General features: G+C 34.8%; 1 protein-coding gene across 2 annotated transcripts in view; it reads right to left on the bottom strand.

Moving 5' to 3' along the window:
* The window catches only part of LAMA2 (laminin subunit alpha 2), a 527,500-nt gene that overhangs the window by 158,671 nt on the left and 349,091 nt on the right, over positions 1 to 19,738 (bottom strand). For both annotated transcript variants that reach the window (XM_033102537.1, XM_033102538.1), the window contains exons 22-28: positions 17,927 to 18,063; positions 13,397 to 13,633; positions 11,987 to 12,130; positions 11,102 to 11,281; positions 10,813 to 11,001; positions 10,598 to 10,731; positions 6,412 to 6,529 (exon numbers count right to left, since the gene is read on the bottom strand). In XM_033102537.1, coding sequence (XP_032958428.1) covers positions 6,412 to 6,529; positions 10,598 to 10,731; positions 10,813 to 11,001; positions 11,102 to 11,281; positions 11,987 to 12,130; positions 13,397 to 13,633; positions 17,927 to 18,063 — 1,139 coding nt within the window. The remainder of the gene's footprint in view (positions 1 to 6,411; positions 6,530 to 10,597; positions 10,732 to 10,812; positions 11,002 to 11,101; positions 11,282 to 11,986; positions 12,131 to 13,396; positions 13,634 to 17,926; positions 18,064 to 19,738) is intronic.

The following is a 19,738-nucleotide window of genomic DNA, read 5'->3' as shown; positions in this document are numbered from 1 at the left end:
ATCTTGTTCCCATTGTTGAAAGAAAAGTGATTGCTGAATAAATAGGGGAAAATATTATATTAAGAACTTCTGTATTCTTTGGTTATTAATGCCTCTGTATCCTTTTGGTTCTGGACTAGGCCCTCCAGAGTGGAATATTCAAAGAAGTTCCTTACAAAGTGAAAAAGATCAATAGTCAGCACTGTCCTTGTTTATTTTGATTTGGATAATGCAAAAGTACCTCAAATAAGTACTTGAGTCTCTGTTTTTATCATAGCCTATATGAAATTCTAATGAGATTTAATAATGTCCCAGCTTTGAGCAAACTGAAAAAACTATAAATAGTATTCAAAATATTTTGAGTCTCACATGTCTTATGGTGGACCTAATGATATAGTTTAATAAGTTTATTCATGTTATTTAAAATCAATGTTGATTTTTCTATTGTTACCAAGCAAGGTCTGGAAATTATGGCTGAAGAATTCACGTAAGCATAACTGAAGAAACAATCCAAGGTGTATTTAAAAATATTACAAAGTTGCATGCTGACAGTAGAATAAAATCGGATTTTCTTTACATGGATTTCATCCTTGGATACCTACATAATTATAGTTATTTTATTGGTATATTTATTTGGTGTGTGTGTGTGCACACGTGCGAATAATCACACAAATTGAGAATTCCTAGCTCTACTTCATACCAAGCAAAAGTTTAAAACAAGTATTTAGAAGAAGAAAGTTAAGAAACAGTATCTTCATTGAATAATCATGTGAAATTCAACGTGATAGACTTAAATTTGAAGGTGAGTGCTACAGGAGAAGTTAACTGTAACACAACTTCTATCACTGTGGCGCTTCCCTGGAAAGATGGCAGGACAAAGTCAAAAAGCACACCCCTAGTGGGAGTACAAGCTTGAACTCTAAGTGGATTTCTGTGTAGAATCTTCTAGACCTATCTCACTGGTTCTCAACACTGGCTGCATACTGTTCATCAGAATCATCTGAGGAACTTGAAATACTGGTGCCTGGATCCACCCCCAGAGATTTGGATTTAATTGGTGGAGAGTAGGGCCAGGGTTTATTTAAAAACTCTTAGGAGGGTTTATAAGCAAACAGGATTGAGAATTGCCTGCATGCTCCTGATTCTTTGTCTTTAAAGGGCATGCAGACTCTGGTACTATAACACAAATGAGTATAGAAGCCTTGACTTTACAAGTTAGTTTTGTCTGAGGGATACAGGCAAGTCTCTTGGTGTCATTGAGATACCGTTTCCTCACCTCAAAATGAGCAGGTGTATGGCTCCAGATAATTTGTGAAGTTTCTTTCAGTTCTAATACAATTGTTTAATTTTGTATACTTATAGATTAAATTTCTAAGAGCAAAGTAAAAGAGATTTCCACAATGCCAGAGTTAGAAATGTAAAACATACTCTTTAAAGAAATAGGACATATTTATTCCTCTTTAATCCCTTCATTTTCTGGAGCCTCTTTGTATTTATTCTTCCCTTTTTCCAAAAACTTTTTTGATGGTGTTTTTCTTTAGCAGATGTTTTTCTTCTTAGTGAACTGGGGCACAATTCGTGAAAATGATTATACTTAAGTTGGGAACAAAAGAGGAAAGATAATAGCTACTTTTAAAAAATGTCCTGTCTAAAATCCATTGTGGAACAAAATGAAGAATTAAAGAAAAACAAATAAATAAACACTGTCCTAATGTTATACATTCTTTTCTAACTCAAACTCTCCCAAAGTTTCCTTGTACTGAAATTATTCATAGCTGAATTTTCTTCTGTTCGCCTTCCATATTTATTTTCCTAATATGGTATCTCATCAAAATGTTAGAATTAAATTCACACAAAAATGTGGGAGCGTGGGCAGAGGGAATGAAAGACAAAGAGAGTAACAAGCCAATATGCTCCAGGTGCAGAATTATAGAACATTTTCCCTTCTTTCCTCAGATTGTAGTGTATCTAAAAATAGATACTTTCAGCGTATCTAAAAATAGATATTTGTGCTGTTGCCAATAAAGACACTATCTTGTATCTTTACATGGGTTTTGCATCAGGTGATCCCGAGTTTAATTCCTGTTCCACCACTAACTACACATGATTTTGTGCAGGTTTGGAATACTGTGGTCCACAGTTTCCTCACCTGGAACATAAGGATATTGTGTAGCATAATGGTTGGATGTAAGTATACCTAAGCATTTTGAAACAGACACATCCAGGTTCAAACTGCAATTTTGCTGTTTTCTAGCTGTGTGATCATGGGCAGGTTTCTTAACCTGCCTGCTCTTCCATTTCCTCTTCCGTAATACGGGGATCGTAGTATACACTCAAATGATCTTGGTGTAAGTGTATTAGGAAATGAGTTTGGCATTGCACAGGATAGAGTAAGCACTCAATAAATGGTAAGTTTTGTTTATTATAGGGTTTTTATGAAGATTAAGTGAGATAATGTATGTTTAGTGCTTGGCATGTAATAAATCAACATGGATGTCTCTATTAAAATATAGTTATGGAGGATAGACTAAAAATAAAGGCAAGGATGGTTGTCCAATGTCACACTGGGAAACAAAATTATAATGTATGCCACTTACCCCAAGTTCCTCAATATTTTTATGTACCTGAAAACAGTCTTGGGTCTTACATGTGCAATAGAAGTGGTAAAGTGTATTCTGAGAGGTGTGCATGTGTTCAAGAAGGAAAGCCTATTTTCACTGTTTTGTCTTTTGAGTTTTAGGAGCTGATCATAGGTATACATTGGGGATTTAACTATATATATATGTATATATATATATATTTTACTAGGCAAAAGTGTCAGCTTCTGAGTGCTGACTCAGTAGACACCACCTAGTCCACTGTGAGCCACAAGTCCTATCAAAACCTGGGGGAGAGGAGAAAGAGGCTGAAATGATCAAAACGTGTCTTAGATATCGTCTTCTTATTTCAGAAAACCACGTACTCAATGCTAAATATTTTCCATTTCTGCATACAACCTAACCTGAATTTGGGTCAGTTTAGGCAGCACTGTTAACTGAGAGAATGGTGAGGAATGAGGTAAAATACGTGAAGCTCAATGGCTCCCACCCCAATAAATGTGGTGAGGAAATTGTGTGCTTTACTTGACTTCTAAAGGTAATATGGTCTCTACTTTAAATCATAAATTGTAACAAGTAGGCACTTCTAGAACTAACAGTTTCTTTTTTTTTATTAAATGTATTGGGGTGACATTGGTTAATACAATCATATAGGTTTCAAGTGTATAATTCTGTAATAGATCATCTGTATATGGCATTGTGTGTTCACCACCTAAAGTCAAATCTCCTTCTGTCACCATATATTTGACCCCCTTTACCCTTTTCTACCTTCCACCCACTCCTTTTCCCTCTGGTAACCACTATATTGTTGCCTGTGTCTGTGAGTTTTTGTTTGTGTGTTTGTCTTGTTTGTTGCTTTTGGTTTTATATCCCACATATGAGTGAAATATGCATTTTTAATGAACAGGACCACAATGTCATAACTTCAAGTAACAGGCAAAGGCTAACTGTCTTCATAGCTGGCTATATTTCAGTGGTAACTAACACTTAATTTTCTTTATTTGCACCATATTTGGGGTAAAAACATGAAATGAATAGCTTGTAATTGCAGATGTCTTTAGAATACCATAGATTTGGTGAAAATATTGTAAAGGGGTTGCTTTGTGTATTCATGACCCAAAGCATATGTTACTGGAATGGGATGTATTATTTCAAAACTGTCCATAGCTCTTGCTTTGATGATTAGATTTTATGCCTGGGTAATTATATTTTAGAATCAAGATGAATTATAAATAAGATATATAATAGATTAAAGGCAATGGGTTGTGGAGAACACCTTAGGTACCTTATTGTGAGAGACAGGCCTTTATTCTCATAATCTCTCCACTAAGATATTACTGTAATTATTATTTATAAATAGGAGTTTAAGTGAAATTCATGAGAAATAGGTGAAGCCACCAATGCAGATAATAGTTTGTATGTATTCCTAGTTTGTCTTGATTTTCTTCATTTATCATTTGCTTTATTTGTGCTAATTTGTATTTTCATATAATGATAGAAATTTACTAAGATTAATGGGAAAGCACATTTTAGAACGTACTCTTTTAAGGGCCTACCAATCACAATAAGGAGAGTTTTTAACATTTAAAATCTGGAATGGAAAGAAGACTACATTAAAATAATTTGCTACTCCACTAACATTATTCATAAATGAACAGTAGTATTATTTTAAATAAATGCAAGAAAAATATAAAGCAGTAGTAACTTTCTCTTCAAGATATTTAAAGGTCAATCTTACTGAATATCTTCTATAGCAAAATAATACTGCAGAATCAGACAATTTTAGAACTTCAAAAGCCAAACTGTAATTTTTTTAGATTGGATAACTATGTAATAACTAAGGCCTATAGCAATTAAGGGATTGACCAAGGCCACACAGTGAGTCAGCAGTATAGCCAAACAGTCTTAGGGATAAAAAAAAAAAAAAAAATCACCTCTTCTCTAGAAAGTTCTTTCTGTCTTCTGTCTTTAAATCATTCAGGCTTATAGCAAATTTTATGTGTGCGACTGTCTCATTTTTAACATATACATTGTGTGTGCACATGTATATTTTGTGGGTTATGCATAGAAGTGCAATCTACTTAACTGGTGTATATACAAACAAATACATGTGTATGTGGGAGCTCTGATTTAATAATAAGATGGATTACTTGATCGGTTATTGGATCAAATAGAAATATTCAAATTAGTATTGCCCTTGAGGGCAGTCACAAGCAAAGATGTAAAAGTATTCCAAAGGATGTTTCACAAGAATTTTGAAGTCATTCTTATGAAATTGTTCTCTGAGCAATGTGGACACCATATGATGGTTACAAAGTTGAATGGCACTTCAGTTTACATTGGAGCTTTCACACATATATTTTCATTTAAATTAATCCTCATGATGATTATACAGGTAAACAATCTGTGGTCCAGAAACAGACAGCAAATTCCCTGTCCAAGGTAGGAATCACCAAAACCAATCGTTTTCTTTTTATTATACCATACTACCACTGAAGAGATTTATATTCCTTATTTTGAAGTTTTGACTTTAGTTTTGACCTGGTGCCATCACATGCCTCATTCACCATACTTAATAAAATTTCTCAAATCTTATTTAGAAAAGATGTATAAAATTACTTATAAATAAATTAATATAGGGATCTGCAACTACTTATTCCATAAATACTAATATTAACTACACCAACCAACATTGACTACCTCCAGGCACTGTGATATGCCCTTTACATTCATAGGTCGTTTAGGCTTCATGGGATTCTCAGACTGTAGGTGGAGGAGATAGTAAAATATCTTACTGGTATGCTGTGGGAACCAACCTATCTGAATAACGAGAAATAATTCTTGCTGTACGTAGGACTGGATTGGGTCCCGGAGGCCCCTCCCATGTCAGCCTTCAGTTGTTGTACCGTGGGGGAGTATGTATGGGGTCTGCAGGAGAGGAACAAATGTGGTGCAAGTTACTCAAGGGCTTGGGGATTTACGAGCTGAAGCTTAAAGAGGTTTAGTAAACTGAGCAAGATCTCAGCCCTAGAAAAATGACAAAGTCGATATTCAAACCCAGGCCAGTGTATCATCCATTCCACCTTCTCCTATTTCATACTCTTCCTACTAATACGTAATATTTGCAAAAATTAAATTGACTTACAGAAGATAAAGATTTAGAAAATGTGCCGATTCTGAAGACAGTCAAAGGAATATCCCAGAAAGTAAATTAAGCAGTTTTAAAAATATAATGACTGAATAACTGGTATTTTGGGAACAATCTATGGCCTTCTTGAAGCCTGTGTTGAAGGGAACAGTCGTCTATTTAGTGTCCAAATTTTGTCATGTTCTACATAAAAACAATATTTTAAAACCCAATATAATCCTATTTTATGAACACTGCAGTTAACAACTAGTAAAACTTCCCAAATCCCATTTACAAAAGATGTATAAATTATTTACAAGTAAATCAATACATGAATATATAATTGCTTATTCCATTAATAACAATATTAACCTAATGCAGGTTAAATTTCTCTAACTATTCATAAGAGGTGTCAGGAAAATAAATCAGATATAATTAACGGGCCTTATGAAAACATTCTTATTGTGACTGCTCCATATTTTTACAAATCTTTTAATTTTTATCAAATACCTCCCTTCAGCTGTGACTCCTATTCCTAAGTAACAATAGCAGCATTCTCTTCTTGCTGTGTCTTACACTGTGAGTGAAAAATCAAATGAAATAGTTAAAGATATGCAAGAAAGTAAAACTGATTGTAGCAAAGGTAGCTCTGGGTGTATATTTATTTGGTTAGTTAAATGAGTTGAGCTTAAGCAGGAACCAGCTTACCTCACAGGACAAACCAGAATAGCCCAAGGGACAATCACATCTTTCGATCAAGTGAGCTTCAGGAGTCACTGCTGTTACCTGTCCTTGTTCAGCTACCTCCATTGAAATTTCAGAAATCCTGGAAACGGCAAGCATATACTTACATTACCATACTAGTCAGTTAAGATCACCCAGCAAACAGTCGATCCTACAAGAAGAATCTTCTCAGGTTTCTGCCAGTAACCTTAAGCTTCTTTTACTGTTTTGAATCTCTCTAAATTCCCGGGGCTCACGTGCCACATCTTATTCTTGTATCTGTGCTTACCCAAAGGTTGAGATAAAACATCAGGAAAATATCCACATAAATCATAAGGAGTTTAGTAAATTAGATGTCTGGTATCCTCTTGAAAAGTTATTGTAAAGATTTTTTTTCCTTCACTTTTTAAAATGTGAGAGGCTTCAGGTAGACAGGGCCACTTAATTAGACATTTACATTCTTTCAAAGAGACAACCTGTGGTTATTTCCCATTAGAAATCTCCCATAGTCGCTAGTGAAATTGCTTTTAATTTACAACTGTCCCTGCCTGATTCCTTCCTCTTGAGTCTCCGAATGTCCTTTCTAGAACTTTAGAAAACCATCTAGAAACCAATGACTGAGCATAATCTAATAACATTTTTCTGTTGATAAAATGCTTTCAAATTACTATTTTGTTAACTTTATTAAACAAATCCTTCAAGTAACTTAACTCACTCTTCCTATTGGTGGAAAGGTCCTTATAATTAAAAAAAAAAAGATTCACAATGAAAACATTGATACCCTTTTCATCAATCTGAAATTACACATTAAAAAAAATATATGCACTCCATAAACTCAGACTATTTCATGACTAACTGATAACATGAAATGTTCTGCAAATAAGCTTTTAAATGAGACAGTGAATAGTTTTGCTTCAATAAAAATGTACTTCCAATAGCTTAAGGAGCTTGAATCATAAACTTCATAATAGGCAAAGGTAGGTTTTATTGACATTAAATTATGAATGCACACTCTGACTCCACGAGCATTGTAATCTGTAATCTGAAGATTAGACAGCCTTTATGAAACACACGTTCACTTAAAAATTCAGATTTCATTCCCCTCCTATAAGAAAGACTCTACCTTTACATTCTCCCTTGATTCACTGTGGGAGAGTAAAATATAATAGTAACTGGGTGTTTGTTGACAAGTCATCTCCACTGGAATCTCATGGTGTTTATGTTAAATGTTAAATGTTACTAGTTACATTTCCTTTCTCTTGCACATGAGCGTGCATGCAGACTAGTGAGAATTTGAAAACCAAGTGCAACTTGAACAGTGTCAACAACAGATATTTCTGCAATGCACCTTTTTTTCTTTTCCCCCTCAGAGGATTAGAGAACAACTGTTCTTCCTGAATCAGGGATTTGGCCAAACTCAAGCTCCATGTCAAATGAATACTAAAATATGAAATTGTTATGTCCTTCAAATAAATATAAGAGAAGACAAAAGCAATGCAAAAAGAAAATTTCAGCATCGATGACATATACAAAGTCTGAATCTCAAATACAATCTGAAACGCTCTGCAAATTTAAGTAGTTACATTTAAATTGGTAACTGAGCAAAGCTGCAAAGTTATATCTTAACTACTTTGAGGGAAAGATTCAAACATATTTTTGACCCCAATCACAATTCCACTGTGTTACAAAATCAAATGATGATCCACCGTTTTATTTGTTATTATTTTTGCTAGATGATGACTCTAGTTTTTATGAAGCCAAGAAAAAAGTGAAGTTTTATTTGTTCTAAAGTTTCAAAAAATTATCTCTTAAGACGAAGGGGATTATTTAGTGAGGTATGTGAAATAAGATGATAAAAGAAAGAGACTTATGGGAAAAAAGACAACCTCACAATGTAGGAAGATGGAGTCTGTGTGAGAGAGGCAAAGAAAGTATAATGAAAAATGCATGACAACATTGTTTCTATCAGTTACAGTAATAAAATGTTCCATGTACTACCAAACTCTTTTACTACTGCACAGAACAATTTGCAAAATAATATATTTGCACACTCACCTGCTGTCTTCTACAACATACAACCCTGCATTGGCTTCTGCCACTTGATTTCCATTTATTTGATATTCTAAAATAATTAACAAGATAGCTGACAGTACATTTTTGGTACATGTCTTTTATTATTTGACATAAAAATCATCTCTTGTTAGAAATGAGAAGTATGAAAAGGAAACCAAAGGATTACAGATTTGAAAGTGTATTTTGGTCCTTGATTTATCCTTTTACCAATTGCCGTTACTTTTGGTATAATCAGAAAGGCAATAAAGATTTTCTGCATGAAAGGAAAGGATTTTCTGACAATTAAGTTCGAGAACTTATTGCAACGACGTTACGAACCTTTTTTGATACCAGAGGGATTATTCATTATGAGTTTGTACCAACTGGACAAACAGTTAACCAAGTTTACTATTTGTAAGTGCTGAAGAGGCTGCATGAAAAAGTTAGATGACCTGAACTTTGCACCAACAATTCATGGCTCTTGCATCAGGACAATGCACCAGCTCACAGGGCACTGTCTGTGAGGGAGTTTTTAGCCAGTAAACAAATACCTATTGGAACACCCTCCCTACTCACTCATTGATCTGGCCCTCAGTGACTTCTCTCTTTACCCGAAGATCAAGGAAATATGGAAAGGAAGACATTTTGATAACATGCAGGACATCAAGGGTAATACGACAACAGCTCTGATGGCCATTCCAGAAAAAGAGTTCCAAAATTGCTTTGAAGGGTGGACTTGGTGCTGGTGTCGGTGCATAGCTTCCCAAGGGGAGTACTTCAAAGGTGACCGTAGTGATATTCAACAATGAGGTATGTAGCAATTTTTCTAGGATGAGTTTGTGAAATTAATTGTCTGACCTTGTATATTTACTACAGTGTAAACATTTGAAATCTGGTATTTTTTATAGTCATTGGTTGGCCAATGTGTGGCTTCATAATTTTTTTGTTTTGTTTTGTTTTCCTGGACTGGTCTACAGATTTATTTTATAAGACTATTTTCAAATATCTATTGATTACATATTCTCACAGGACATAACAGAGAAACTGATCTGCCAGAGAAATTGAACTATGTGTATGAACTGAACTCAAATTTCTGTCTCCATACTACGAAAGCTAACTATCGCTGGCTGATTCCTCATCTTATCTCATTGGATAACTTGTCCCTTCCATTCAAGGAACATGACTATGTATGCTCATAAAGTTGAAGTCTCATGGTTTCTCCATTATTTATCCTCTTAACTTCGTACTTTTACAATATATTCCTTGCTATTAATTTCTTTCCCCGTGGTCTGTTAACATGCTTACTTCTCTCTCAGATTAAACAATTACCCTTGACCTTTGACACTATCTCATTCCTCCTTTTGCAATTATGTTCATGGCAACCATTAGTCTACACTGGTGACATTAGGTTCAGTGTTTTCCATTTAGTCCTCAAAACTTGGAGACTATTTCTGTCCAAAAACTCCACTAAAACTGGAATTAAGAATGTCACCAGTGTGATCCCAAGTGTTGGTCTCAGAATGTCTTATTGTATTCCGCCTCTTTGGGTCAAATTAAAACACTCTAGTCCCTTATAATATTCCCATCCTTTGGCTTCCATAATTCATTCTTGCTGGTCTTCTGTGTTCCTTTCTATTCAGTGTGATTTCCGATTTTTTTTATGTCATGATACACAGAGAAAATGGCAATATTGTATGGTACATGATTGTGAACAGATGATAATGCTCATGGTTGAAAGAGCGGGGACCAACCTGTCCCTACCTGGTGCCCCTGAGGGTTGAAGGAGGTCATTTTCTCAGAAATCTTGCAATCTATTTATAGTATAACAATTAATTACCTCTACCCTGCAGGACTTTTCTCTAGAATTTCTGACTGGCATCTAAAACTGACTATGTCAAAGGTCAATTCAACATTTATTCCCCTTAAACTTCCTTCTCCTCTTTTTTGGGGGAGTGGCAATAACTTCTACCAGGTAACCTGGAAGCCATCTTTGACTTGTCTTCTATCATCATGCTTCCAAAGCAAATATTTCTAAATCTTTCTTGTTTAATATCTTACTGATCTTCCCTATTGCCTCTAGAATAAGAACTTAACTTGGGTATTTTCCATTATACTTTACCTGCTTTGCCTCATGACATTTCCATAAGTAGCCTTGATAAGAATATAATGGATATCATATAATATATCCAAGAAATCTTCCCGGGTCACAGTTCTACTGACTCGTGGATCATCACCATAATATTTCCATTCTTTCTGTAACAAGAAAATAAACCACTTTCACAAAACTGAATACAAAACATGGACATCCTTGCACCAAACAACTAACAAGCTTACCTCTGTCATTTCGATTTCATGCCTTGTCAGCTGACCAATGAGAGGAGCAGCCATATGCCTGATCATAATTCTAGCATGAGCCGGAGTCCCGCCTCGAATGATGACTTGAGGATTATACGTAGAGAAACCTGTCTCTTCTCGAGCCTCAAAATAGATGGTGTACTTGAGTTTACCACCATAGGCCATCAACTGACAACAAAATAGGAGGAGCGATGAGTGAGACAAATGGAGTGATTCCAAAACCTTATTTTACTTTGTTCTCAAGTATCTTTAAAGTTCTTGTCCTTACCTTTTTTCCTTCAAATTGTTCTGGAAGTTTCCAATAAAAAGGTTCCAGATGGAGATCTTGTCTCACCAGATCCATGTGTGCAACAATCTCGGGGGTTTGGAACATGATGCCTTTGGTAGTTGTGTGTTGCAGTGCCTCATCCACCAGGGGCAGAATGGTCTGCTCAGGGTTCAGAGTTACCTGCATGGGATCAGAACACAGCAGGAGACTGAGTTCAGTCTTCTGGGCACTTCTTTAAAGCTAAGTTATGGACTGCGTGTCTATCTGCAGCACCATCATCCCCATTCCGACGACGTGTTTTCATAAGAAACAGAACTAGTGCATAGTGAGCAAGTAGGGCAAAGGGATACATCTTTCTTACTTGTTTGCATACTGGAAACCACAACCTCTGTGAAAACTGGAGTCTTTTATACTAATAAAAAATAAAATCTAAAAGTAGGAAGACGTGAAGGAAAATTAAAGTAAAGATGTACATGCTTCTGCCCTAAAAATCTAGGATTCTCTAAAGCTGGTTGGAGTAAACGGGCACCAAATCCTGGTTTTCATTACAGCATTAGCAAAGATCCACATTCATGCTCTAGTGCCCTGATTCTTCAGAACGTAGCTTTTTCTCGTCCCCAAACATGTTTCCCTTACACTGTTTGACTTTTACCCTTGGCATCGATTTCTTCATCAACAATAAATGAACTATTTTAAAGGAAGATTTGAAAAGGCATTTACTCCAACCCTCCAATGGCACATGGCCCCTCTACCATTTCTAAATGTGCGCAGGGGACAAGTTTACTGAAATGTTTTGCCATTTCCTCCTACTCCTCAGTGCCTGGCTAAAGACACCAGCAAGAGCTAATATTATATCATTACATGGCTCAGCAGGTCCTTACTCACCCACGTACGGATCAGTCCTTGCGCTTCAGAGCACTGAGTAGTAGCACCGAAGCAATAGCAGCTGCTGCAGCCAAGTGGGTTCTTGGCATCCAGTCCGAATTTGCCAGGTCGGCACCTGTCACAGTGAACACCTTCCACATTCACCTGAAGAAAGATAAGAGTTCCTCAGAGTCCATCATGGTGACATTATGAGAGAAATAAACTTGAGAATGAAATACAGGAGCTCACTTAAAAAAAACAACAACTAAACAAAAAAGAAAACAACGCAGAATATGAGACTCCCATCTCAAACGGCGGATGTAGTTAATTTCATTGTTAGGCTTTCATGGTTCTAAAAAATGCTCTATTTATACAGAAGCACCATGCTAAGGATATTGTACATTGTTTTTGTTTTTAATCTAGGCAGCACATTTCCTACTATTCTGCTGTAATATGAAAGTCATGAGAATTCGAAAAGCAAAACAGAAATACTGATTCCTAAAGAGTGATATGACGTAAAGTTGTAAAAAAAAAAAAAAGTCAGCATGTTAAAACACAGACTTATATAATCATTATTATATAATGTATATATACTTATATACCATGTATTAAATATAACACGTGGTCATAGTTATAATATTTAATAATGCAGAATTGTACATTGTGTTTTGTTCAGGGCCCTTAATGGCAAAAGCTTCCATTTTCTTAAATTCTCAAGATTATTTTAACAATCACTCCCTGAATTTCATCCTCCTGTTCCACTGTTCCTCTCTGCAGAGACTTTTTCTTGAAAAGATACCTTTGACACAGTCTCAACTGCATTTACCCTGGGACTGATTTTTCAGAAATATCTAAGGGGGAAAAAAATCCCTCCTATCATTTTTAATTGGCTTTTTTCCTACATCATTTAACAATATTAACGAGGGCTGAAATTTTACATAGTCACTGTTTATAATGTCAGTGTTTATATGTGATGGAATTTTACTGAGCTTCCACAGCAGTAAATATATATTTCAGTGTACAGTGATTGCAGATTAATTTGAGGAAGAATGGTTTTCTTAGACTTATTTTTTAGCTGTGATTTTCTCTGATGATGCTTAAGCGAACCATCTTTATCACCCTCCCAGATTATTCTTGTTTGAGCAAAGCAGGTACATAAAGAAAAATTTACCATTGAAAATATATCCTCTCTATGAACTAGACAACAAAAAATGTTAGGCGTTGGTTAAAAATATGTTCATAAAAAGCAGTGCTTATCAGTGTGCTCATGAACATACGTCAATAAAAACTCTGTGTCTGGCAACGAGTTTTTGTTTTACTGTTTGTTTAGCTTAATGAAGTAGGAATAATGAACTCTGAATGAAGTTAATACTGAGTTATGAAAATAGAAGTGAGTGAAGTTTTTCCTTAATGTATTTTGGCAGCACATACCTTACAAGTGCACTGCCCAGTCCGATCAATACAGGAGCATTTTTTAGTCTCTGAATCACAGGTCGTGTCATCAGTCCCGGGCAGGAAGCAGTCACAGGGACTGCAGTGAGGGTAGTTCCAGTGACCTCGAATGCATTCTGTACATTTTGTACCAGAAAATTTTGGATGGCAGTTGCATTGGCCTGTGTTTATGTTACATTGGAAATCCAAGGATCCCACCGTGCTGCAATTACAAGCCTATGGAAGAGATAAAAACAGCAACCACTAATACCATTTCCTGGGAAATAGCTTAACATTTTAATTCTAATGTTTCTATGCTCCCATTAAACACATGCTAATCATTTGTATTTGCATTGTTCTAGTTTAGTCGCTTGGGAAATATCAGTGAACTAAAATTAAATTGCTGCCTGCATTTACTAAAATATATGCATGTCTAGAAACCATACCGTTATTGAATAAGAAAATGTACATTCTCTGCCTTTTTGTGGCAAGGAGGAGTTAGGTATGGGTTTGCTTTAAATGCTTTTTGTTTCATAGATTAAATCTTAGACAAAGTCATTTTACCTTATCATCTCATTTTTTGGCATTTAGGTTGTATAGAGACATAGTTTATAGTGCAATGAAAATACTGTGAGAACATATAAGAACCACCAAACCAGGTGTTGGGAAGCCAGAGAGAATGTAGAGGAGTGATATCTAGAGTTTGTTTTTGTTTTTTGACATTTAGTTTTGCAGGCAAGACTGATTTGAGGTGCTCTGTTGGTAACTTTTTTTTTCTTTTCCCTAGATAGACATAAGATTTTCTCTTTATTTAAGTAATTCAAAATTTTGCCAGAATTTTTAAAAATTTGAGTTTTTTCTTATTGACTGGAACATGGTGAGTTCTTTCAGTTTGAGAACAAAGTTGTATCTTGATCCAGTATTATTCAGATTTGTTTTTTATTTTTATTTCTGTTCTAATTGATCACTTTTCTTCTCCAGGATCACCTATAATTTCTAAAGCATATTCCCAAATCTATAACATCCTTATGTCTTCTGTAGTCATTTTCATATTTGCCTCCCAAATTTGTCTTCTATTTTATAGCTCCCATTTTCCACAGTGAAAATTCTATCGTATGTGTATGTCATCAATGCTTATTTTAATTACACTACTGAATTTTTAGCTTCTTTTCAACAATTTCTTTATTTCCACTCATCTATGTGTCTTTTTGTCTTACATTCTTTTAAATCTTTCTGCTCTTGATTTACAGAGCTCATATCTCCTTGCAATGTAATAAAAATGCCACGTGGATTTCTAAAATATCACTTAGGATCTTAGAATAAATCATTTTCAGAGACCAGCTGTGCCAATGATCAATCTACTGTCTCTGAGCTTTAAATTCACACTTCCTTGCCCTGTATTGTGATACTATGGTTACAAGCTGTAGACGTTTCTCTGTGGTCAGGAAATAGAATGTTAAACTTAGTCAACAGAGGACTCTGGACAGACCCGACGAGGTCATAGTGGTGGGCGGATACTTAGCACCTGGGTCCTGGTTCTTCATTTCTATTGTCGTTATTATTTTATTATTTAGCATGGGAGTCCTATGGTCCAGAAAGAATTCCAGTTCTGCTCTGAGACCACTCTCTCCTTCAGGCAGCTTTCTGAGTAGCTTCAATCTGTGTACTTGCTCTGACCACGAAAGGCTGCTTCTAGCATGCCCACAGCCTTCCACAATGATGGTAGGTGGTGCCCACGGACTAGCAATTGCCCCCAAACTCTGCCAAGATTGTTTTGTGTGTGTGTGTGTGTGTGTGTGTGTGTGTGTGTGTGATTATTTTCTGTTTTACCACAGGCAGATTTCATGTTCCTGTGGTAGCCACACTCTTTTCAAAGATGTCTGAACCTCAGCCTTGTTGGGGCTGAAGATAGGGATGTGCCCCCTCTTTTAGCCTTGGTTTCTTTATGGTCCACCCCCCCATTAGCTTAGTAGCAGTAGCTCTTTTGTTTCTGCTACTTCAAGGATCCCTTATCTCTCTCTTTTATTCTTTTTTAGTAACCATCTTCTACTAGTTAACAAGTCTTTATAGTCTTTTTTCCCTGTTTAAATAACTGGTAGGGTTTCTGTCTTCCAAGTGGGTCCTGAGTTGATATCCAAGTGGGTACCTTCTCACTCTGTGTCTGAATTTGTCACCACATAGAATTTGCAAGTCGTCTATCACCTAACTCTTTTTGGTGCTGTACTATTATTTTTCTCAGATCTATAGCTCTATGGCAGACTCATATGCAAAACAACTTGCCAAATTCCCAGATCTAAGTCTGGCTAGATTTCACTTTGTATTTCTCACACATTCACTGCTCAGCTTAATTCTCATATCTACCACTACTGGAGATATTCCTGCTTCTGTTCCTGCCAACAGTAATTTACTTACGGGACTATTCTTTCTAGGATGTGATATATAATCACCAGCTTCCCATAGATCATCTCTTTCCTGTCCTAATGTTGGTGAAATATTTTCCCAGATTCTGATATTAAAATAATCACTAGGCCTTATTTTCGTAGCTTTATAATTAAGTTTTTTTTTTTTATGTCTTCATTGATATACAGTAAAAAGGGATGTATAGTGGCTACTACTAAAAGTGATTTTAAACCCAAAATATGATTATTTATTATATTACAAACATGGACATATTTTTCTAAGTCATAGAATAATAATAACCCACTGTCATCACCCCAAGTAACATCCTTATAGAACATCAAGAGTAGAATGAGATTTCAAAATAATGATGATTAACTTAGTCACTTAAATATATTTTCCTTCATTCAAACAAAATCGGCCATAATCAGAAATAGAAAATTATGTATGGAAAATACAATCATGTAATAAATTTAAAAGATGTCTTTTGAGACATCCTTATCATTTAACTAAAATATGAAATGTCTACTACCCAATTTATTGTATAAAACCTAACATTAATTCTTAAATATTAATTTACAGTACAAATAGACCTTAGGACCTTTGCAAATTTGGAAGTTTATAAAGCAAGTTGTAGTAAAGAATAAATGAGACCATCAGCCATATGTTTAAATAGCATTATAGCTAACATCAAACTTAAATCATAATTAGATATAATGTTTATTTAGCAACAAAGGATGTGTGCACTATTTCCCTGCTAGAGAAAGATGGCAGGCTTTTTATTCTTCTTCAATAAAAGCTCAAATGGTGTATGTGCTCACACCTCAGCACAGAGAAATTATCCATGATGCAAAGAAAGGAAAGTTATAACTCTCAAATCACTGTTGATTTAGATAACAGTCTTCCACGTATTTTAAAATAGTAGAATATATGCTCATAAATACTTTGAGGGCTCTGTGAATTTTTTTGTAATTGTTCATAATGATGAAGTGTCTGTTCAGAAATTTAGATTTTAGACAAATTTAGACAAATTCAGACACAGAGTGAGAAGGTACCCACTTGGATATCAACTCAGGACCCACTTGGAAGACAGAAACCCTACCAGTTATTTAAACAGGGAAAAAAGACTATAAAGACTTGTTAACTGGTAGAAGATGGTTACTAAAAAAGGATAAAAGAGAGAGATAAGGGATCCTGAAGTAGCAGAAACAAAACAGCTACTGCTGCTAAGCTAATGGGGGGTGGACCATAAAGAAACCAAGGCTAACAGTGGTTCAAAGTAATCAAAAAATTTCAGTCAACTTCAAGCAACATAAGGTTTATTCAAGGATCAGTAAATATGATGGTATCAAACATATAACCACATTTTAAAAAAGAAACTTGGTCTATATTTCATCCTGATTTATGTTCTGAACGTTAAGCATCAGCTTCAATTTCAGGAGTTTCATTAGAGTTTGGCCACATCGTGCGACTTTGTTAATAGAATGGAAACCTCCTAAGTTTCCCAATGGCTTATTCATGAGTCCTGATTTCTTGATAAATTTTTGTTTTGTTTCCAAAAATGTAGCTCTGTGAATCTTCAAACTTAATAGCTACTTCCACCCTGATGCTGGATAGATTTCTCTCAATGTGAGGCTGGTCATGAAACACTCTATGGCCCATCCGTGGAAAAAATTGAGGATTTTTCTAAGCTAAAGATTGTTAATATGACTCTTCAGAATTCTCTCAACTGTTTATTAGAAACTGAAACCTAGTCATAATTTGAGGGTAATTCCTATAAATTTTTGGCAAATTCCTTTAGTTAGTTCCTAATTTCTTTGCATTGTGCAGATAAATTTCATTGTGTCTAAATATAAAGCTGTAGCTATTTCCATTTTATTACAGATTTTTTTTGGTTCTTTTTCTCCTTTTATGGTAGGTGCCTTGGATGAAGCTGCATAAATGTGTACTTACTTCATCATCTTTTCCATAAGAAATATGTAAGATACTGTTCAATATCTACATTGACTCCATCGTGATAGTTCTATATTGTTTTGTAATACAATATTGGATATGGAATGCCCAGCTATAGACCTCTACCAAAATAAAAATCTTTAAAAAACATTATCAGATGAAATAAAGTGATTCACTCACCTTACAACCAGAGATAATGCTGTGGCCCCAGGTATTAGGTACACATTTAGAACATTTCTCTCCAATGGTATTGGGAGGGCAAATGCATCGACCAGTGTTTGGGTCACAATTATTACCCAGATGGGAGCAGTCACAAGCTTCATAGATGAAAGAGCAAAACACAAAAACATAAAAATTTGATAAACAATGTTGACTTTCATATTGTGATTTGTGTTGTTTTATGTTCCATTCCATTGTTAAGGACTCTTGAAAGTGAAGACTTAACTTATTTATCTTTTATGTCATAGTACAGTGTATTTCACATAGGAGTTGTTCAATACATGTATGTTGTAATTCATTTAATAATTTCAAAAGGTAACGCATTTTTAACTTTTGCACTAATGGGAAAAAAGAACTGGTGTATCAGATTCCATGATAACGGTGCTACCTTATAACTAGATACTATAAAGTTTAAAATTTTGAGTCTATATTTATTTTAAGTTTATAACTAATACTTCTATACTACATAGATTAAGAGTTCCTTCCTGTTGATGACTCTAATTTGAAAGCTTAATAGGCTTCCTAAATTAAGTATATGCTGACATAAATCAGGATATCTCAGTTTTGAAAATATTTAAAACTAGTTGAACTATATAACTGTATATATGTACACACACACACACACAGACACACACATACAAAGATACTTTTGAGTTTTATTTACTACCTGCCTTATTTATTTTCAATAGATTTTGCATATTCTACCCTATGATGTGACAGATAAAGAGTGCAAGTTCATCCCTACCCATGGACTTTCTCAAGAATGCAAAAATAATATTTGAAGTCTTCAAAGTCATCCAAGACAAGGAATATATGCCACTTGTTAGCTATAGCTGACCCAGTACTGAGTATATTTTAGTACAGCATTTCATATTAAAAAAGAGACAGCAAGAGAAGAAAAACCAAATACTTGGATTCAAATAGAAGACTAATGTTATAAAAAACCTTTTGTTATATAATGATTAAATAATTTAAACAAAATCCATTTGGGATAGTTGATTAAGTTCACATTTTAAGGGATCACGATTATCATTGCTCTCAGCATTTCATACCAACTGTGAAAAATGTTAAGCACAATACGTGCCATAGGGTAAACACCAAATAAATGTTAGCCATTTTTGTTTATTATTGTTGCTGCTAATTTTAAGCCAAAGGATTTATTTTATATGTACCACTTATTAAGAAGAAAAATAGTTCATATTATGTTTAAATTTATGTGCTAAAAATGTCTTGGGACAGTTCAAATCATTACTTGCAAACAAAAACTCTCTAAGTAATTCTTCAACGGAATCATAACAGTGAAAAGGAAAACCTGAGTATTTTCTAGTTTTCTCCTGCCAAAACAGAATGTTTGCCACATTGAATAATATAATAAAGAAATAATGATAATAACAATAATAAACACAACATAGCACTTATATGGCAGGCATTCCTCTAATTATTTTATAGCCATTAACACAACTAATTCTTACAAAAACCCAGCAAGGTAGATACTATTAATTTCTTCATTTCATAGATGAATTTTGAAGAGGGGCAGGGAAACCAGGCCACCCAGTCAAGGTCACGTATTTAGTTACTGGTGGAACCTCTGAATAAATCCAAGTCATGCTCTCAAACATAATGTTATCCTGCCTATTTTGTGATTGTTCTCTGTTCTGATTTTCTGGGTTAAATGATACTAAGTCTGCATTTCTAAAATGTGATCATCATTTCAAAATTTTTAATAACGTTATTGATCTCATTTATAATTTCTGGTAGTAGATGTATTTGAAT

Source organism: Rhinolophus ferrumequinum, chromosome 3 (assembly GCF_004115265.2).
Source record: "Rhinolophus ferrumequinum isolate MPI-CBG mRhiFer1 chromosome 3, mRhiFer1_v1.p, whole genome shotgun sequence".
NCBI lineage: Eukaryota > Metazoa > Chordata > Mammalia > Chiroptera > Rhinolophidae > Rhinolophus > Rhinolophus ferrumequinum.
The sequence above is the reverse complement of the archived record's forward strand: the minus strand, read 5'-3'. Positions and strand labels throughout refer to the sequence as shown.